General features: G+C 44.7%; 1 protein-coding gene across 3 annotated transcripts; it reads right to left on the minus strand.

The window, feature by feature from the left end:
- Positions 1-303: 303 nt before the first annotated feature.
- On the minus strand, positions 304-21,317 carry map3k4 (mitogen-activated protein kinase kinase kinase 4). 3 transcript variants are annotated; one of them, XM_035605812.2, is made up of 27 exons: positions 21,107-21,317; positions 15,283-15,473; positions 13,748-15,174; positions 11,092-11,352; positions 10,602-10,754; positions 10,302-10,459; positions 10,025-10,141; positions 9,843-9,942; positions 9,602-9,685; positions 9,234-9,503; positions 9,003-9,152; positions 8,455-8,616; positions 7,992-8,125; positions 6,937-7,015; positions 6,751-6,829; positions 5,934-6,027; positions 5,459-5,581; positions 3,832-3,932; positions 3,585-3,665; positions 3,301-3,492; positions 3,140-3,210; positions 2,911-3,027; positions 2,650-2,809; positions 2,422-2,544; positions 2,058-2,164; positions 1,367-1,546; positions 304-1,245 (listed from the first exon to the last, which is right to left on the minus strand). In XM_035605812.2, exons 1-27 carry the CDS (start codon positions 21,136-21,138, stop codon positions 1,225-1,227), a joined length of 4,767 nt encoding a protein of 1,588 aa, XP_035461705.2. In that variant the 5' UTR covers positions 21,139-21,317; the 3' UTR covers positions 304-1,224. The 3 variants fall into 3 exon arrangements, with proteins under 3 accessions (XP_035461705.2, XP_035461706.2, XP_035461707.2); XM_035605813.2 differs by lacking the exon at positions 21,107-21,317 and adding an exon at positions 20,842-21,013; XM_035605814.2 differs by lacking the exon at positions 5,459-5,581.
- Between the last annotated feature and the right edge of the window lie 1,039 nt (positions 21,318-22,356).

Here is a 22,356-nt window from a genome sequence, read left to right on the forward strand (position 1 = left end):
AGAGTAGCCCATCGTGCAAAAACTGACCCCCTGCGTTTGTGACCTGCTCAAATGTTCAACAATTTACTCTTTCTGAATCTTCCCTGCACAGCTTCACTGACAGAGACTGAAAGAGGCTCAATTTATTGTAAATAACAAACACTAAACACTCCTGATCTTCACTGAGCTGCTTCTTGGCACAGCTGATGACCTGAAAGCAGCAGCAGCAGCAGCAGCAGCAGATGCAGTCTCAAAATGAGACAAATAACCTCTTCTATTCATAAGGAATGGCCTCGATATGTTTGAAGAAAATATACAATTCACTTAAAAAAACAAAAAAACAAATTGGTTTATTAATATTGTTTGTACATAGCAAACACGATAAGAGCAGCAGAGGACCAGAAGTTGTGTGTGTGTGTGAGTGTGTGTTTGTGTGTGTCATTGTCTGTGTTTGGTTGTGTGGAAGTCGTGTGTTCAGCAGCAAGGAGGGAGGGAGCAGGCCCCGGTTCTCCTCTTCGTTGGCTATGTTCCAGTCGCGTGAACAGCTCTTCACCAGTGACCAGTAGACTTGAACATCGCTCTGACTTGACATTTACTCCTCAGCAAAGGCAAAGAAAAATACGCACATAAAAAAGAAAAAGAAAAAAATCCTTCCTAGTGCCTGCGCTTGTCAAATGACAAAGTGATAAATTAATCTATTTGGATGGTGCTTATTTCATAAAAGGTGAACCAGTGTCTCCTCCCATTCACTGAGGTTTACCGCATCATTTTCTGCTGACTGAAATAAGATTCCTCCCTCCTCGACTCTACTGCCCCCTTGGGTAAACAGTTTAAAAGTGCCATAGATTTGATTCCCCCCTCCCTCACACACATTTGTAAAAAAAAAAAAAAAAAAAAAAAAAATCCTCAATGCCTTTTCAGAGGTCTTTTTACCAGTGAGAACAACAAATGTGGTAATAATTACTTTACAATATTGTTTATACAAGAATTAAAGCCAATCCTTTTCTTACAGTATGTACAGTCCCACCCTCCCCCCGTCCTTGGGTACATAAAGACACGACAAACCCTATACTCCATAGGTCCAGTTGTCCTCTGAAATGATATATTAGTTCCTCAGTTTAGCTCCATGTGCCTTCAGCCGTTACCTCCACTTCTCCGTGCTCCACAGTTCCTTTTTATCTTTTTCCGCCGGCATGTACAGTAGTGCTTTAATGTGTAAACGTGACGGGCCAGAGCAGGTCTCGCTCACTCTTCATCTGTACAAACCTGAAACAGACAAGCGATAGCGACTTGTTAATGTCACTCACTAAAGCGAGGTTTTAGTCGTTTATACGTTTTTACATCGGAGAAAAGTAAACGTATAGCAGATTTTTACAACGCGTCTCACCTTGACAAACGGGTGGTCGAGCAGCATGCTAGCTGTCCAGCGGCGTTTGGGTTCGCTCTCCAGACAGTGACCGAGGAAGTCCTTCCCCTCTGTGCTCAGTTTCTCGGGGATGGGCGGTTTGTGGCCCATGCCCACTTTGTACATGATCTGGAAGTTGTGCTCGTACTCATGCCAGGGTCTCTGCAGGTTCAAGTAAAAGTGAGAACAGGGGACCTTGTGGTTTTTACTTTCCGTTTTTTTCCTAAAGTGGTGACCTTTGACAATTTTTGTATATTAAAAAAAAAGAAAAAACCTCAAATAACTATCACTTCACCACCCTGAAAGTGGCAGGTATGGTACAAGGGTATCAGCTCCACAGATTTCAATTTGACAGAAATGTGAATTTATATTAAGAATGAAACAGCATCTCACAGCCATTTAGTTCATTTTAAACCTGCTTATTATTACACAAAGAATCTCAAAATTCAGTATGACGCATACATTTAATTTCATATGTTAGAGAAAATTTGACTTTGTAGATCAGCTGTGCATTTTTTGCAAGTTCCCCAATGGGTCTTGTTTGAAATAATAACGTCATAGCTACAATAACGTGACAGATTAATACAAGAATATTTATCGGTCTTTGACAGCAGAAAGACATAGATATGAGCATTTTTTTCCCACACAGGAAGTCTTTTGTATTACTCCTTACCTTTCCTGTCACCATCTCGATGAGGACGCAGCCCAAACTCCAGATGTCTGCTGCTCGCCCGTGACCTTCACCCTTTGCTCTTGTGATGACTTCAGGTGCCATATATGCTGATGAAAATAGAAAGAAAAAGAAATAGCCAACAGTTACAGCACTGGGAATTATGAAGCAGTAATGTTGATATAATGCTGCATATGGCGTGAGATAATAATTACAGGGCAGTTGTAGAATAATAATAATAATGGCAAGTACGAAACATGAAAGGAATCACTTTTTCAATCCACCAATTAGAAAAAAAATTGAATTTAGAAAACATTTTCATATTTGTATTTGTATTCATATATACGCAACATAAAAAAGCTGTTACCTGCTGTTCCCAGTGTGCTGTTCACCTCCCCAGGCATGGTGTGAGTGTTGTTCCTCAACTTGACCGAACAGCCAAAGTCACCCAGCTTAATCAGGCCAGACGATGTCAGGAAGATGTTGGCACCTGATATGAAAAAAAGAACAGAGAAGGAAGCAAATCAATGAATGGGAACATGGAGTCCACCGAGGATTTTCAACACCACTGATAAGAAAAAAATAAAACACTGACCCTTGATATCACGGTGGACAATGCCGTGCTCATGGAGGACGTTGATGGCTGTAGTGGTCTGTTTACTGTAGAGTCTGATGACGTGCTCCTGCAGCCCCAGTCTGGACACCTCCTCCAGGGTGCCTTCGTCACAGTACTCCATGAAGATGTACATCTCCTCCTTTACAGGCGAACGCATGAAAACTTTTATACCAAGCGGCTTCATTGTGGACCACGTGATGCGCGTGAAATGACGTAAAAAAAAAACCGTGCATCTCTTACCCGATGGAGCTCAACGCCAAAGTACCGCACAAGGTTTGGATGTTTAATGCCTTCAAATATTTTCAGCTCATCCGCGGTCTCCTTGATCGTTTTGTGATCATTTGGCTGGAATCGGATCTGGTTGAAAAACAAAATATATACAAATTAGTATTATTCATTTATTATTATTATTATTTTGAAAACCACTGAATGTACTCCAGGTACTCCAGGCTCTTGCTGGAGTACTTACCTCCTTCATGGCCATCAGCTCTCCAGTGTCAACGTTGATGCAGGTGTACACTTTCCCATACTGACCCTCACCTGTCAACATACACATGAACGTAGCATCACTTCCTGCTAGTGTGTTTAATTAGCCACATTATAGGAAATGCAGCCACAAGCTGCTCGTACCTATCTTGTTGCCCCTCTGCCACTTGAAGGTCACCTTCCTGAGCCCGACATGCATGACGTTATCATAGGACTTGGGTGTGTGACACACTTGGCCAATGATGTTCCGCTGCTTCATCACGGCGTAGCGTTTGTCTTCGAACTTGCAAATGGAGCGACGGACGGCCTCCATGGGGCTTTGCCGTGCTGCTGTGTCTAAGACGGGGGATGGAGAATGATTAGTTACTGAAGTCGAGGACCGGAATGGAGCAGTCCATCCGAAAGGCCTCATCGCGATACAAGCTCACCCTTGGACTGGCTGATGAAGGTGCGGAGCTCCCAGCTTCGCCGAGCAGTGCTGTTAGGATCTCCCTTAGGATAAGAGGGTTCTGGAGGGAGAAATCACAGGAGACGTCACTTTTCACCGACTCCCGATCTTGAGGAGTTCAGACATAGCGATTGGCGACTCCTGGATCAAGCGCTGCTTTGGCTCTGAATGTAAAAATCGGGCCGAAAATCGTGTAGTGTGAACTGGGCTCTGACGAATGCACCAACCTTCTTTGTCCTCCGTAGGGCTGGAGTGGCGGCTAAGAGATTTGAACTGCAACTCTGCGGCGACTGACGACAGGCGGTCATTCTCATGGAAACTGGATCCCCTGCAAACGCATGAAAGAATCTGATGCCACACTGTGGTCCAAACAATTCCTACTGATTCAGATGGTTCGTTTAAGTCTGGGGGGGGTTCTGTTAATGGGCAAATTAAGGATCAACGCTGAGTGCCATCTCTTCTGCCAAGACTTCACTTTATTTTTATGCCCTTAATAAAATTTCATGCACTAAGTGTTTATTTTACGTTAACTGTGGATAATTAACCAGTACAGGGCACAATATCCTAAAAGCATCTCAATGTTATGAGACCAACTGACTTGCAAAAGGTTAGAGATGCTTCACCTTGAGATGCTTTTGGGGAAAACGTTCCTAATGCAAATAATCCAACCACTCGAATACAACACAATTATATTGTATAAGGCCATAGTTGAGGTTTCAATACTATATAAATGATACAATCACATCATCTGACTTTTCAAGAGAAACAAAGATTTAGCTTATTCCCAGGAAGCCTTTTGGAAACCCACAGCTCAACAGTTGCGCATGCATCAGAGGCATTCACACTTGAAGGGTTACGTCTCAAGAGTGCATGTTCTGATTTAAAAAGCACACATGCACGCACCAGAAGATCTCATGGCAGTGAATCACCAGCATTAAAGCAAGACTAATGTTAATAGCATTAGAAAAGCAGATTATCACAGCCCACTCTTTCAATTAGGTAATGTGTCGTCCCCCGTCCCCCCCCAACTCCACTTTCACACAATGCACAACAACCTGACTTGACCCGTATTAAGACTTGTGTTCAGGCATTTTCGTGATATGGTGACATTTAGACACTAAAGGCTAAAAATTATATTATTTAATCCACTCTGAGGTTATTCTTGAATTTCAATTTCTATAAGGAAGTCTTTTGTGGCCAACATCAGTTCAATGCGTTTTATTTAGATGCATCTTATTAGTCTACAGGGATTAACATAATCGTATCTGACCAGGCATGCTGTAAATGCAGCATCAGTGGATTCAATCTCAAATTCCTCAAGTAAAATGATATTTCAGGCAGATAAAGAAGGGAAATGTCTTGTTATATAATTTCCAAAAAATTCGTCCTGTTGTCAAAGGCAGAGCTATAGTTCATAAACTAAAACCTCTGAAAAACTACAGAAGATTGATGCTTTGTGATTATGTACCAGTGCCTGGAATGCTCAATTTAAAGAGGACGGCAGACTGACTGTGTGGAAACAGCAGTTAATCCAATATCTGTCAGAACATCCAAAATTATAGCGTTTGTTTAGATGCAATCGCACGACTGATAGGAGGAAATCTGCAATCTGCCAGGAAAACAAATCAAATCTACAAATCCAAAAGTAGAAGTAGAATATAAAAGATATCCCTCTATAACAGGGCTAACTCAAGGGCAGTGTTTCATTCTTCCCCTCTTTTGAACATTTTTGAATATCTCCAATACCCAACAAGTGTCCTGCAACTAATGTGTTGGAGATGTTTTTTGTATCTGGGGCCTGTGTTTTCAAAACAGTTTTTCCAGGTGACTTGGGGGGGGGGGGGGCAAGGCTACCTGACGTCACTGGGGGTGCTGCCTGGTGCTTTGGTGTGGCTCTGTTCCCCCGGGCCCTGAGGGACGGGGCGGGGGCCGTTGGGGAACAGCTGGTTCCGGAGATCGCAGGGTAGACTTCGAGAGCTGTGTGGTGAACAAAAAAAAAACTGAGGAGCACTGCCTTGGGAGGGAAGGTGGCTTGCGTGGGATGTTTTACATATGTTCGTGCTTGTGACTGGTTGAGGGACAGACACACACACAAAAACAAACACTCTCTCTGTCACTCAGATACAATAATTAAAAAAAAAAATGAAATGAATAAAAATCACCTTTCACACACTATGAATCAGACACACGCACACAAAAACAAACTCACATTACAACTACAAAACCATTAAGTGGGCGTAGAAAGCAAGGTAATGATGCAGAATTAGCCATGCAGGAAAGAGTATTAATGGTAAACCACAGTAGGAGCAGAGTGGTGTAAAACACTTACCTGAATCCTTCAGCGTTAGGGATGAACAGATTGGGGTTCGGTGGGTCACTGTGGCAGCGAGGGACCTTCACGGGACGAGGGCTGTTCCTGGGAGCTGAAAGAAAGACGCCCGACGCTTCATTTAGTCAAGCCACCGAGCAAATAGAAAAAACCTTGAACAGACTTTGCATTGATCGAATGGACCTTGTGGCTAGAGAAAGTGAGCCTGCTGTGGTAATGTACAGCAGGGAGCCATGAGCAGGCGAGCAAACGGCATTTCTTAAAATGGACCGCTTCTTCACATAATTTAGAAAAGGGAAAATGAGTTCAAAGTCAAAGACAAGCTCAAAGAGTTTTTAGTTTTCACACACCAAAAAAGATTCAGTCACTTTTTGTAGCATCGTTTCTCTACAATCACAATTTTTGTGTTGAATTGTGTAGAGCAAAAAAGGTCTGTGTCTGACATTCTGCAGTTGGCCTGGTAAATTGAAATAATATAATTTATAATAACATGTTTTATGGCCTTTTTTACTTCAGAAAATGCTCTTTTCCGCTAACACCCAGCTTCAGTCATATCAGCTCTTTTTCCATTTGCCCAGAACAACAGTTTTCTAGTGCTGGCCACTGAGCAGCAGCATGTAGATAATCAAAAGACTGCGAGAGCAGCGTAGTCGCTCAAGCTTGAAATTATTCTTTGCCACTCTATGTGAACTGGACTTTTATTTCATTGCTGTTTTGTCTGTTTTGTGTAAGAGCCCGATGTCGTGACAACCTCGTTATATGCTTGCAACAGGAAGTAAACACTGCGATAAATCCTGACCTGACAGTTCAGTCTTACCAATGTACAGGCCAGTGACTGGGCTGTGAGGTTTTCCAATCACGTGTCCAATACATTCGTTCATCAAAGCTTGTAAATTCTGCCGGAAGAAAAGTACATTCACTGTCAATAGATAGCAAATACGTCATTTTCAGAATAAACGTGGGCAGATTTGCGGAATAAAGAGAAGAAAAGCAGACGATTTACCAGGAAGTCGTCCTCGGGTAATGCTGATATGAATCCAGGTTCAATTGCCTGAAGGAAATCAAAACCCTGAGTCGCCCACCTGAAAATGCAACATGGCAGCCCATCAGTGAGTCCCAAAGATTTCTGACATCGTCCATTTTTTTATAATTTTTTTTGCTGGCTACCATTTATATCTTTGACTAGTAAATTGTGCATCAATCTTCAAATGTAAGACTCATAATTGAGACACCTCTACAGTCCAGGTGAATCAGTGTTGTTGAAAACATTCAGTTAATCGAAAACTGTCAAGGTAATATACAAATATGATAAAGGGCTGTTTTTGCTTTTCATGTTTTTCTGAGAAGCATGTCAGCTGATGCTAATGTTTCGGTTGTTTTCATGAAATGTTATCATGGTAGCTTGTCACGGCTAAAAGCATAACAGAGGGAAGGATAAAAGCATTTATGTTAAGACTGTGGCTCTTTCAAAGAAATCCAAATATATTTGCTTTTCCAGTGAATAATATCTGATATACTGTACGAAAAAGCTTCTATCTGTCCAAATTCTGTAGTTTGTTTAAGGTGATGGGGAACATTTTTGACTTATTGTACTAGTAGGTTGTTTACTGGTTAGTGGGGTAAGTCACAAACCAGAGGGCCTGGCTTTAATTTTCTTTGCAGCAATGCTACAAAAAGCAACATGCCCAAACCATGAAACGCTGGCTCACTAAACCCGTTGCCAGACATTTCCAGAGTCTGCCGTTCACATATGACGAACGCGGCAGGAGATCGCCCAAGTCAGACACTTGCACAACAACAGGAAAATTTCCAGCCATGCGACAGGTAGAGCACCCACTTGCTCTCGTGAATGTTCCAGAGATTTTTCTTCGGTATTCTCAAATGGGCTCACGAGATTTTACTAGATGACTGGTAGGAAAAGTCCCAGAAAATATCCCTAGCAACATTTGCCGACATTCACATACAGCCCCTTCTGGAGAAGTTCAGGAAAATTACCGGACTTCGGTGCATGAAAGCAGCTGAACTGTGGTGCTCAACTGACAGAAGGTCAGGCCTTACCTGGGCTTGGTGCCCCTGCCACTCTCGCATTTGGTCAGGACATAGGTCATCCATTTGCGGGCAAACGCTATGTAGCGCTCCCCGATCCTCTGCCGGAACTCTCCTGACATCAGACGCACCACTTCCTTGTGGTACTGTAAATGACACAAATCAGCAATGGTGAGATGTATTTAGGATTACCGTCTCGGCTTTTCCCGCACCTGATGACTGCAATTATTTTGTGCAAATGTATTGGGTTATGGGTCATATTGTAAAGTATGAACCGTTACCACACCACTACTATAAAGTCAACATTAGCCTGAATGTTAGTGAAGTGGAAATGTGCCGGTTATATCACAAGCTCTGACCATAACAATTATGAGACAAAGAAATAAATGAGATGTTTAGAAAAATTAAAGCGTGTGCTTATGTAGAAATATGCAAGGTGTTACAGTTCACACTTCAAGACCCGACAGGCTCTTACCTCAAAGGCAAAATTGTAGCCCTGTATCATTGCCTCCCTGTAATACTGATGCAGAGTGGCTGACTCAGACTCCTCCACCTCTGCCTCGAATTCGGTGGTGAACATGTACTCCACTCTGTCGATGGCGGTGTTGATCTTAATGCATAGCTGTAGGGCATCATTCTGTGGCAAGAGGGAGAAGGATGGGGAGAGGGAAGAGACAACATGGTTTTTAGTATTATTTTCTCATTAAAACTCTCAAATTCAAGTAAGAAATAACGTGTGTTATTGATACCACAGGCCCTGAACCTGCACTGGGGTAAGCCGACCTGTGGGTTTGCAAACTAGACCTGTGCAGGTGTGACTGAAACAATCCTCCTTTCTGAGAACTGTGTCTAAAATCTGGAGCTGTGTCTATTCACCAGCTAATTCAGGTTAACTTATAGCAGTTGCGGTGAAAACAAGATGGGGAAGTAGGACACAAACATGCACTTGTCTTGACAAAAACAACGGCGTCGAGGTCTGTGTGTTAACAGGTTAGAAGTCATAGCTTGTGGTTATGTACGTACCTTGAGCTCTTCCAGGGCGCTCGCGATGAGAGGCTGACTCGATGTTTGCTCACGGATGAGAGTGAGCACATCCTCCATGGACTGCTGGAAGGCCTTTCGCTGTGCCACCAGGTGAGCGGACTGCATTACTATCAAAAGCATGTTCTCCACCTGAGAGCACATTAGACCAGCATGAAGCTTGTAAATATAGGACACACACATACAAGCACATACATACAAACAAACACGCACCTTCATGGCCCCTAAAGTGTCAACAGTTTCCATCTGGGGGACCAGTTTCAGCAACTCTCCTTCCCACTGAGCCCAGTCAGAATCAGTAGTGGAGTCGCCCGTTCTGTGTTTACTCATGAGCAGGTAGGCCTCATCGTCCGCAATTTCCTCGGGCTCCTTGGAGCAGTCTTTTCCCGCAGCGGCGTTGAGAAGCTGCAGGATGAGTGGCCGCTGGTTTATCAAACCGCTGGGGACGAAAACCTGCAGCTCTTCCAACCCTGGAATCTGAACCTGGATGTGAAAAGATGAGGTTAAACGGTATGTAAATGACCTGGGGACAGAAGGGAAAGATGAGAAATGTACAAAATTGAGAGAAAAAACAAACATACCTTGACATAGTTTCTCTTCTGCAGTGACTCCAGGAGACAACGCACCCCGTTAGTGATACTGAAATCCGCAGCAACTTCTAAGTCCTGCAGAGAGAGGAAGCAAACAAAAGTGTGTGTCAGAACACACAGTCCCAGTTCTTGAGTGAGCAGAGAAAACAGGGTCACAGATAAATTGCAACGTCTGTCCTGTTGTGGCTTTCGGTTTCAAGGGAGTGAGAAATTCTTCTCTGCCGTCTCTCACCTTACGAAGCATTTTGGCAAAGCCTAGAGCCTTGGATGCTCGTTCCCTGGCCTCGTGGAACAGCTCTTTAAGTGACCGACTAGTCTCAATAACCGACCGTCTGGAAAAATTACAAGATTCAAAGTTTAAAACTCCTCTGCTGACTTTGAAAACAGAAATGTGAACCAAGTTTCCCCCCTTACCTGATCTCATCCGAGGCCGTGCTGTCATCTGCACTTTCCCAGAATTCATTACCACTTTTTTGCAAGCCGGCATCCAGGAACTCCCCAGTGGATTTGAGCAGCATCCCAGCAATGTCACTGCCAAGAGAGGAATACTCCTCGGTTTCACATAAATAATTAACAAACCCTTTAAGGTTTTATATCTCTTTGATTTGCATGTAGGTGACTTGACAATATATCCAACTTAAAATGTCCTTATTTTAAACCTGCCACACGTTAGAGGGGCGTGTCCACTCACCAGAAAAGCTTCCCAGACTGGGCCTCGCCTCCGCGGATGTAAGGAGTGATGACCTTGGTAAAGTTCCACTCCTCCTCTAACAGGTTCTTTAAGCTGTGAGAGGCCTGCGGCAGCTGCTGCAACATCTGGATCCAACTGTGCATGTAGTCAAAGTAAACCTACAAAAACAAGGTCAGATGTTTCATTTGTTACATTTCAATAATGCATATATTCACAAACCAAATTGTTAAGCACTCTGGGAACATAGAGATATTTCAAAACTAACTTTCTGTAGCAGACAAGGAAGATTAGGAATCTTACCACCAGCATCTTGTGGAGGTCCTCTTCAAACTCATCAATATTGGCATTTGTCTGCAAGCCCTGAGCATCAGTCGCCACGCCGCGCAGCATGAACTGATAATACTGCTTCATCAGAAGGCCGCCTTTGAGAACCTCCTTACACTCACGCACCAACTGCAGAGCACAAATTACATGAAAAACACAGATGTTAGTGCTTACATGACATGATTTTTTTCTTTTAGACAAAATTAAACAAATAAAATATTCAAGCTTGAATCATTTGATAATGAAGATGCATCAGCTCTATAAAAGAAAATAATAGAAACCAAAAATCCAAGCTGTAAGTTCTGCAATTTAATCATGTTAGTCTGTATAGGTGATAAAAGGCTGATATTTTTTTCTTTTATAGGAGGAAAAATAAGCATGCCACATTGAGTAATTTTTAGATTAAGTTTTAGAAGTAAAAAAGCGTTCAGTCATCTGGACGTGAAGTGTTTCATCAGCTGCTTGCCTGTTTGATGCTGAGCAGTGAAGGCTCTCCGGCCGGCCTCTGTTCAAGTCTCAGTTTAAGGCATTCGTGAATGACGTTGAGGAGGACTCTGCACAGCACGAGGAAGGCTGGCCGGAAGGATGGGAGGTCCATGTCCAGCAGATCCTCCCAGGACACCTGGTCAGCTCCGAGCTCCGGGTGCGCCGGGACGCTGCAGGACAGGTGGCGCGACAGCTCTGGCAGGTAGTCACTGTACAGCATGGGGTCCGGGAAGTCCGAAAACTGCAAGTGGAACATTGGTCAAGGGGAAGTTAATTCACCAAGTTTCAGTGCAGTTCTATTTATTATAAATTCAAAGTTGCTGTTGCCATATAATACATTTTTAAAAACCGTGTTTCCACGGTTTGATCCATCTAGGAAGCTCAATCTCATAAAAGGAATCTGCAAAGACTCTGTAAAGATGCATTCCTTCTGGACTGAACAGCATATAATACATTACTGGAAACCTGTAGCTCCACAACTATTATTTGTTGTAGCTCTATAACATTGACCAGATCTAGACCTGTCATTGCACAATTCTAGATCTGGCCAATGTCATAGAGCAACAACTTGTGTTTCCTCGTCTTTCCTTCACAATCACAGCTGTAGCAACTGTAAATTTGTGAGCCCTTGGCTCCGGAGAGGAGCAGCAAAAACAGCCAAGGAAACAGATCTGTCAAAGGAAGATGAGGCTATGAAGAACAAGAACAAAGAGGAGCAACTGGATAAATCTATTGACCCTCGTGTTGGATCTGTGGTGTGCACCGGCTGTGATAGGTCAGTTAATTCGTGTTTCTGCATGAGAGAAAATATCATTGACAGTATTTGACAGCTGATCCCTGTAATCTGATGTTGTTCAACGGGAAAAAAATATCCTTTCTGAACATTGTGTGCGCTCCAACTTTAATCTTTTTTGTTAGCTTTTTTTCTTTATGGGCTGATCAGACGAAGATTCAGTGTAGATGGATATTTGCACTACCACCAGGCTTCATTAGTTCAAATCGTTAGGAAGGAGGTGGTTGATTGACATATAAGATTATACAGATGTACTGAAATGGTGCTACTTGGTACAAAAAGGCCAGGAGTAAGTAGTAACTCAGCTTGCAGCCAGTGTTCACTTGTTCACTAAATGAGCTTGTGCCTCAAGTTTCCAGCATGTCATTGATTGCTAGGTAGCAATGTGAAAAAAAGAAATGGCATTGGAACCAAATCAAAGCCAAATTGCAAAGAGGTACTTTCTCAGTATCAAATCAAAGCCAGAGTTGATGTTTTCCAAGAACTCTAAAACACTAAATGCACTAACTGGATCAGTTGTATCCAACATACAATGAGGCAGACCATAAGCAAACCACACCATCATAAGATCAATACATCATGATTAGCTCGTCTGAAGATAGAAAAGCATCTTCATCACATATGCAGATAATAGAGGACGCAGGACTCCAATCAGCAAAAGTTCTGTCTACAGAAGGAAGTCTCGTAGTGGTCTCAGAGAACAAGTTGCTCGCGGTGGGCATTTACTGAGGAATCCACGTTTAAGATTTGTAGTGCATGTAAGGAGATGGACACGAGACAGAACGATACTTCAACATGGTGGAGGGAAATATTCAAGTATGGGGCTGATTTGCCTACTTTGGAGTTGGACTACGTCTGAGGAGAAGTACCACTCCATTCATCAGATGCTTCACCCTCTGATTTGCATTTTTGTGGAGCAGGATTCGTACTGCAGCAGGATAACAAACCCAAACACACCTGCAAACTTGGTAAGAACTACTTGAAGACTAGAGCCTGAGAGATGGATGGGTAGGCCAATAATATCAGTCGTCATGAGCTTTTTAGGCGTTTATGTTTGCCGCTATGAAAACTTTTATTTCAAAGAATAAACAATGCAGAAAAGTGCATTTATGTTTATACTTACTAAAAAAAAGGAAGAAATAAAGTAATACTTAATTCAAGTTCTTTTAATATTTAGTTGCATTTGTGATTTGTTTTTTATTTCTAGTTATTTATAATAAAGTTTATGGTTAAACTGTAAAATTACAAGCCTATGTTACATTTCTTTATCATAAAGGTTTGATAACGACATCTTAGGAATCATATTTTTTTTTTCTTTTAAATATATGTTGGGCAATATATCAGTATTGGACATTTTTTTTTGCCCCAAACATCGGTATCAGGCAGCAAAAATCCATATTGGTGTGGCTCTATTGTTATTGACTTTCCTCCATTATCACATCACTGTAACCCCACTGAACGTTTATGAGGGCCCCTGAACACTGAGAAAGCCAAACGTTATCACAAGAGGCTTTTTGAAACATGTAAAATCCTGCTGAGTTGACGAGTCATCAGGTGTCCAATATCAGATCGAGTGCATGCGGTCATAAAAGTAAACGGGGGACCTACCAATATTCAACTTTTCACTCATATCGTCAGATGATATTATTATTTGTGATGGAAACAGAGAAATTGTGTGTTGCATTCAAAACAAATGAAAAATGGAAGTATGTAGTATCTGTGTCTAAACTGGTGGTCTTTTGGACCTTTGTTAAGATGATTTTAATTCTGCTTAATACAAAATCATTGATGATAACATGGTAATAATCATTAAGTGTGCAGTTTACAGATATTATAGTCTCACCTCCAGAGCTGGCGTGTGGCAGAGCAGCGCCGCTCTGGACCGCTGAAGAGAGCGGTCCATCAGTTTGTGCAGTCTGAGGATCAGTTTACGCAGTCCCATCTGTTTCAGAGCTTTATCCACAAACGGCCTGTAGATGGCTGTGGGGCAGAACACTCCCCCTCCCACCGTTGCTTCTGCACTTCCTACAATAGCAGTCGGGAGAAACTCGTCTTCTGACAACAACCGGGCAAATTTAGGAGTCAGGGTGGGAGACAAATCCCCATCTGCTATGTGTCCCAGTTCCCCCTCCTCCTCAGCATCCCTGTCCTCCCCTTCACTTTCAGCTGTAAATGTGGCTGTGGAGTCATTCTCCTCATCTTTCTCATTCTCCTCCTCGTCATTGCCACGGGAGCAGCGAGGTGAGGGGATCTCAAAGACCGGCCACCCGATACGGGAGAGATCGTGGAGGCCCAGCACAGTGGCCATAACGCGCAGCTTCTGGTTGAGGTCCTGGGTGATATTGAGCCACAGACAGAGTGCCTGCACCCTGCCCTGGAAGTCTCGTGCTGCATACTTTTCATAGTCCTTCTGTAGGGCCTGCAAAGAGGGGTACAAAGCTTCTACAGACTCCAGCAACTCCATAACGCGCTTGACCTGTTCAAAAGCCAGCCGCTGGCGCTGAAGGTGTTCCCTGCAATCAGCGCCAGAGCCCAGTGGCTCTGCTGCATTCATTGCGGTCGAGGGGCAAGCGCTAAAGCCCCAAGGGTCTACTCCACAGTGGTTGGTCTCTGCTACACCGGGCTCCCCCTCATCACCACAGACTAAACCGGGGATGATCTGATAGTCCTCCAGGATTGTGTGAGACCCTGAACACTGTGCCCCTCCCAGGCTGTCATAGTTGACCTTAAAGTGCAGCACCTCGTTGATGATGTCAGGGATGGCCTGGCGGGCAGTGAAAAGAAAAAAGTCCTGATCCCCGGTGGAGCGTCGCGCATGCCAAGCCTGCAGCTCCAACCAAATTACCTCGTTGTTATGACCCATGAAGGCCATGTTCTCTAGGCCTCTCTGCTCCTTCTCCTTCCTCTTGGAGGACATAGACGTGAGCTTTAGCAGCAGGCGCAGAGTTTCAAAGAACTTGAGGCGGTCGGCGGGACAGTCCGTCCTGGAGGTCTGGCGGTGGGTCCGGGCAATGTGGGGCATGGACACAGGCAGTTTGCCACTGCTGCAGCCCAAGCTCAAGTAATGCTTCCTGGGATCCATGTTGAGGGCACCGAAGGGGCTCGACTTTGAGAGTGGATCCAGCATGAAGGAGCCTTCAAACGTCTTCTTGTGGTCTCTCTCTGTGGAGCGCAGTGTGGCCCTCTGCTTCTTGCCGTGCTTGTAGTTGTGCTCCTCTGGGGGTTCCACTGGCCTGGGACTCTCTTTCAGAACAGATGGGCTAACATCCGCTGAGATAAATACAGAAAATACGATGCATGTAAAACTACATGTACAAATGGTAAAACGTTTTTAAAACGTATTATATTACAGTCAAATCCATTCATTAATTAACTTACCCTTGTTGGGAGAACGTCCAGCACTCTTCACCTGACTGTTCCTTTGATGTTTGCCAGACATGCGTTTCATCTGACGCGGGGTATATGGAGGTGATGCGCCATACAGAGCTTCCTCTTCCTCACTGGGGGAGTCCCAGGAATCGTCCACCTTAGAGTTCTGTTGGGATGCATCTTCCACTGGCTTGGCCTGCCTGTCAACAGGTACATGACAGTTAGATAAAGACAAAAGGAACAAACACATGTAAATTTTCATATTTAATATAAATGATCACTACCACAAGCCAATGCTTTGACATTATGAAACTGTTTCAGTCATATCACAAGAAACCCCACAAAATGTGCATACAAGGTCAAAGAGTGCTGGGTTGTTTGTACCCAAAACAGACTGTGTGCAGCAAACCTCTTCTAATGCCACAGTAAACAGGTTGCTAAACTGCAACTAGACTGAATGGCTGCTGCAACTGACAACAGACTGACGAGTTGTCTGTCCTTTGGAGCCTGACTGGCTGCCTCCCAAAAAATGTAAAGCAGCAATGCTTTGTCCAGATGCGGGATAATAAGCTGTGGGCACCCCCGGTCTAGGTAAACATAACGGCTCAACCAGAGAGGAAGAAATAGTAACCCTCATTAACTCTGTCTGTCATCGACCATGCTGCACAAGTCAGGTTTGGAAAGTGTTAGACTGTAAGCAAATTCAGTGTCACTACATGAGGCACATCACTCTCATCTCATTATAGTAAAGCTCGAGCCACAATAAAGATGTGGACATCGTGTTAGGACCACATTCTGACTGTGAATTTCAAATAATGAAAGCACAGGGCAATACAAGTTGCAAAAGACACACAATAATCACATAAATCATTTCCTTCTAGGAAAAAAGAAAAAGAAAATGGAGAATGCAAGCGCCACACTTTTCTGGAGTATAATGCCACGGCTTTGTTCCGTAATGCCTTTCTGAGGTTTTTTTTAATAGGATTAAAGAGAAAGGTTGGAAGGCCTGACCCCACCAACAAAAACAAAGGGAGAAAGAAAAGGAGGGGCAGGAAAAAGGGCGTTCTATATGCTGGTCGCCATGTGTCTCCTCATCGATCATCTGACTGAAAGGCATTCCCCAACACGCGCCTGCTAGCGTCTGTGCAGACGGAGTTGAAAGGGGCAAGGGCGGTATTACTTTCACTGGGGGAGTATGTGTGAGTGTTAGAGGGGGGGGGGGATAATCTGGAAATCACTTGCTTAAGCTTTTCAAGGACACACACACACAGAGAGAGAGAGAGAGAGAGAGAGAGAGAGAGAGAGAGAGAGAGAGAGAGAGAGAGAGAGAGAGAGAGAGTCCAGACTTCTAATGCCATTCTCCTCAAAAGGAGAATCTGGTCAGTCCACCGGGAGCAGCTGGGGAACTACATACGAGGCCGGCGGCCACCTGCTGCACACTCTGCAACTTTAAATGCAAAAATATTCCCGATGCAATTAAGACTTCATGAACGAAAAACGCACTGCAGGAACAACGTCACCAACTCAACAATCTTAACCGCAGCAGTCTTGGAATTACAGAGAAACTCTTGCACGAAAGAACACTGGTGCCTTTATGAGTGTATTGTATGGGAAATTGTTAAGGGGGCTTGTTCTGCAGGAACAGCACACCACAGTGATCTTTTCAGTATGCAGGCACTGGAAGACACAGTGTGAGCAGGCCTGTGTGTGTGTCAATAAGGCATTTAGCACAACAGCAACAGACAAGTCGCTGTGCAAATGCAACGGAAATATGAAGACAGGTATCAGGCAAGCAGATAGTGTGCACGCCATCGACCTCCCACTGCGTCCATCGCAAGTATGATCAGACTGTGCTCACACATTTGTAAACATTCCGAAGCGTGCATGGTTGTGTGGTGTCAGAGGACAGAAATAGTAAATGCATGCGTGAGAGAGAGAGAGAGAGAGAGAGACAGAGTTTTAAAAAGACATTTCCTTACGTAGGACAGCGTTACTGAATTGCTCAGGAATGAAAACGGAACCAATGACGTCACTGCCAGTCAGTTTGTTTGGTTGCCATGAGACACTGAAGCAAAGGCCGAGCAAATTCCTCTTCCGATTCCCTTGATATTCTTCAGAAAAACTTACTTGCATGCCGCCCCCGGAAGAAGTAACTGGGGAAGTAACTGGCCTGCGTGCCCTGCAGTTAACCATCGCCACACTATGGTCTTCAAGCTGTCCCTGCCTGACTGCCACTGGTGAATTATCACTGCAGATGGTGTCTGTCTGCTCTCAATGGCTCATCTGATGGCTCACTGGGGCTCCAATAAAGGCCGGCGGAATGCTAGAGCCCCAAGGCAGAATCACTGGGTGCATAATAAATGGCGCAGGATCTGGAATCCTTTCTGTATAACGACTGAAGCAATGACACCGAGAGCTGCCAGAGACAAGGGGGGGTCTGACCTTTGACACCAACCATCCACACCATTGTACCAGGAAAGGGGCGAACTATTGTATAGTCGTGACACGTGGCCCGTGAGGCCCGTAGCTGAATAGCACACAGCTGGTTAGTGAGCACACTTGCACACAATGTCCAAAATAAAAGGGGATTTTTTTTCAGAGAGAGAGGAGAAAGGAGGAGAGGGTGGCTGGAGTTTTTCTTACACTAATTAGGTCATTCTGGCATAACTGATGTTTGGTAGTCTAAATCCAGATCTTCATTTACCCCCCTCCACACGCAGGCACTGTAAACAGGATGTGTCTGCTGCCTGGTAATGTCAGCCCAAGGTTAACCGGTGAGCCAATCAGAATGTAAAGCCTGTGCGTGCACATGTTCCCAAATTTCAGTGGAAGTGTGCGTCATTTCTGCAACGAAAAAGTGTGTCTGGCCTGCGGTAGATTCCTGATGAAACAGGCAGAGCTGATGCAGCGATCAGAATTTGTGCCATAGGCTGAAAGAATGCAGAAACAATGAACTCAACATACTTGACCACACCCTCCTATGGAACAGTGCGACGCTGCCAGGAGTGGACCTCCCAAGCTCTCTCCTACGTGTAACTGTGCAAAGCATTCTTTACATGCACAACAGAGGCGTTTGCTTCTGCAAGACATGACACTATATATATATATATATATATATATATATATATATATATATATATACACACACATACATACATATGCAGCCACGTTTGTTCATAAGAATAAGAAAATCAGTGCATTTATAAAACACTGCTGCTGCTGCTGCTGCACTTACTTGTGCTCTGTATTACCCAACAACAGGGAACACCCTTTGTCTAAGACACCAGATCGTATTGCACCAGTATCAGCTCCTGACATTGACCACAACAAGTCACATGGCGTACGAGTATCTGAGTGCAGACACTGCAGCCTGTGGGCAGCGACGTGAGGTAAATTGTGTAATGACACGTTTTTTTCCTCCATACGCCACTCGCATCGTAAATGCAGTGTGGGCAGCAGACACACACTCAACATTTGAAAGTCAATCTGAAACCGTAGAGAGACATGAGCAACACACCTTTGTCACTTTCAACTGGCGTTTCGGTTTCCTTTTAAGTCGTGCCGATGAAAAAATTATTCTGCTGCACTTGAGCATCTTTCCCTCGCAATCTGTATTAACTATTGACTGCCGCAGTCTTCCTTCTGCAGTGCACTTTGTAATAGTCGTAGTTTTGGCCATTTACAAAAGATCTCACTGTTGAAAAGGAAGTGACAGATGAGATTGACAGAATGTGAGCGCAGCGTTAATTTTCCCGAAGCAGGTGTGGGCAGAGACAGGATGCAGATAGGAAATGCTAGAGGGCGGTCCATCTGTATTCTGCAGCCTGTGCTCCTGGCAAACGCAGGCATTAATGAGTTCTACCCCGTGAGGGTCTCCAGGGCTCCAGGCAGCCGTCCACTGTGCAACACACACACACACACACACACACACACACCACACACCACACACAACACACACACACACATCCTGAAATCCCTGGAATGCTTGTCAGCCATAATGTCTTCAGACTGACTTTGAAAATGAGACACTATTGACAAAAGGACCTCTGTGTTCTTGCGATATCCTTCGATTGCCAAGCAAGCACATAACTCCTCTCTCTCTCAAAATAGTTGTCACTTGAAGTAAACTCACATCTTGCGTTTCAGCACAAACGCTCACCGAGGTGGGCAAAGCGACGTCGCTGTTGGAAAAAAGAATAAACAATAGCTTCTTTTTTTGCACATTGAGGCCTTTTACTTCAGTCTGAAGTTTGAATCTAATTACAGAGGGGGAGGAAAACACAGGCTGCTGAGCTAATGTTGTGTCCCTGCACAGTCTGCAGAGCCTGTAACCATCAGTGTGTGCAACTGCACGAGTTTTTATGTGTTCATCATCCCATCGCTGCAGAGATTGTAAACCACAACAAACATTGCAATGTTTTATAGTTGAGCTTTTAAGGGCACACTTCGCCTTTCGCACAGCAAAACTTTGGGTACCGACTAAACGAGAACACGAAACTATCTCAAAATCATGTCAACCCCTTGACACTGTCCCGCTTCCAGCACGGTTAATGCCTCGGCAAGCGTTCTGTGTGTGACTGCAGTTACATTAACAGGGGGCTGGTGTTGCACAATCCTGCGAGCTGCTTGCGTGTGCTGCAGCTCGGACCCAGTGGCCACACGGGTGCAAGAGAACAGCAGCTCTCGCGACAAAGAGGCTATCTGTTGCCCAGAAGCAGGGTCCTCGCAGATGACAGCGCTGATCCCACAGTGATACATGCCCCCTCCTCGAAAGTCCCTCGCTCGCTCTGCAGGCGAACGACTGCATGTGAGGGGGAGCAGGGAGGAGAGTCGGAAGACACAACACGGGGATTCCTGAGGGGCTGTCGCCGGCGGGTCAGGGGCAAACACTGCGGCGTTTCGATCGGGAGACGTGCCCACGTGTGGGGGACGGGGGGACGACGGCGTCTGATGAGGGTCTCTTTGTTTGCATTCCCCTGCGAGACTGCAGACATGAATCCCTCAGTGGCCTTGTCGTCTGCACACCGACACACACACACACACACACACACACACACTGCAGGGTGAAAGTGTGGCTGCATCTGCATTTGCATCAGACAAGTAAACTAAGTTTACCACGTAACAAACAGCACAAAGTGTCCGAATTAACAGCACATACAGAGAGAGAGTACATATCATGATTCAGCAGTGGAGTGCGAGACGAGAGCAACAACCACCACCACCACAACAACAACAACAACAACAACAACAACAACAACAGGTCTAGGTAGAGGATTAACAACAACAGTGGAGCGACACGCTAGCTGGAAGTTTGCGCCTCCGCTGTAGTGATGAAATGCATGATTTTCTGATTTGACAAGCCTCACATGGGCCACAACCCCCCCCCCCCCCCCTCCTCACGACGCCACGGTGCAACGCTCGCCTCTCCTCGGCGCCGTGTCACCTTTCTTCCAACTTGTCGGCGAACAATAAAACTGACAAGCGACGGCTAGCAGGGGACGCTAGCTAGCTTGCTCCTTTGACATGTTGCACTGTTGCAGCGGCGCAGAGCCGCTCCGAGGTGTTTACCTTATCATTTGGCGGACATGTTTTTCGCTCTGCCTCTCTAGCGACCGAGACGGGGACGAGGGGCTAGTGTCCAGCAGCGGCGAGCGTCCGAAAAGTGCTGCTCGAAAAAAAGTTTGCAACTCCACCGTTGCAAATGCAGCGACTGCACGCGTACCACTATTTGGCAGGAAGTATTCCGAGGGATGCGCAAGCGCTGCGCCCGGCTCCCTATTTGGCAAGAGCGAGGTCCTGATGGTGTAAGTGTCTGTTCAACAAATTCGCATACCTGCTGGGCTTGTTTCGGTCCGGAGGCTCCATTGCAGAGCAGCGGCTCCTTGTTCCTCGCCGTGCATGGACTAAACCATGTCTAAGCGGCTTCGGACGGACTTTGCACCGGTGAATATTTGCAGGAGTGGCGGATTTTGTCTCTTTGGAGCACTTTCTATCCACCGGCACAGTTGACTCTCGCTTGTGCGTATGCCGTCGCCATCTTTCCAACGTTCATTGAGGAGGAGTGCCACAGTCTTGCATTGCTACGGCAACTCGGATAGGTCATCCGCGGTCATAATTGTGCAGGGCCCCGCTGCATCTTTTTTTTTTTCTTTTCTTTTTTACAGTTCAGTCACAGTGGATCAGTTATCATATGCCCCCACTTGATTGATTCATCATGAAAATCGCCCTGCACCATCAGTGTCTGTTGTGTCAGCACTACAGTTGCTGGGGCCCAATGGGACATGAGGGCAGGGGCCATCAATTGTTCAGCAGCACCTTGTTTGTACCATGATATAGTGTGAACACAACTAGCAGCCCATTCCCACATTCATCTTCAGGAGGGCCGCTATGAATCCCACGTTTTGTAAACCTTTGTGAATTGTTTGCTGCACTTCTGTATTGTAACATGAGCTCAGATTAATCTAAACATAATTTAGGAACACACAATACCAGTCAAAATAATGGTCAAAATGTTTTTTTCCCAGAAGGAGACGGGAGGCTAAAGATTCAGTAATAAAGCAGACCTATCTCATCTCTGATAAAAGTTCACTTGATGTTGTGCTTTTTTTATCATGGCGTTCTGGGGGCCCCTGGTGGTCTTGTATCCTGGGAGATGTGGATCACATGGTTATTAGACCTTGCCAAAGCTACGTTACATACGTTTTTTTTACATTGTGGCGTGTATGCAGGAATGTGTATGCTTTGTATTTGCGTATATATATTTTTGGTAGTGATGCTATGATATACTTAAATAGTTCACACAAAATTACGAACAATACATTTAATGGGAGCATGGTATTGTTTTCATCTGTGTGCGCGTGAACAGCAAGAGAGAAAAAGTGACAACAGAACATAGAGCACTGCACACAGCTATACAATGAAGCAACAGAGCAAAACATAAGTCATTGAGGTTTTATATTGTGTACATTTTTTGTATCGTTATGAAACGTATAGACAAAGTGCACACTGGGTATGCATTCCCCTCTGCATGGTGCTTTTCATTAGTCTTAGCTTGACTACGTTATAATGTGTTATAACAAATGA

Source organism: Scophthalmus maximus, chromosome 10, assembly GCF_022379125.1.
Source record: "Scophthalmus maximus strain ysfricsl-2021 chromosome 10, ASM2237912v1, whole genome shotgun sequence".
In the NCBI taxonomy this organism is placed as follows: Eukaryota; Metazoa; Chordata; class Actinopteri; order Pleuronectiformes; family Scophthalmidae; genus Scophthalmus; species Scophthalmus maximus.

Bases quoted from the DNA above. Each gene is read 5' to 3' on its own strand.
- map3k4 (XM_035605812.2), bottom strand. From the start codon at position 21,138: ATGGAGCCTCCGGACCGAAACAAGCCCAGCAG. The intron at 2,165-2,421 runs GTAACAGCTTTT...TATTTTCATCAG, and splicing joins CAGCACACTGGGAACAGCAG to CATATATGGCACCTGAAGTC. The intron at 1,246-1,366 runs GTGAGACGCGTT...TGTCTGTTTCAG, and splicing joins TCGACCACCCGTTTGTCAAG to GTTTGTACAGATGAAGAGTG.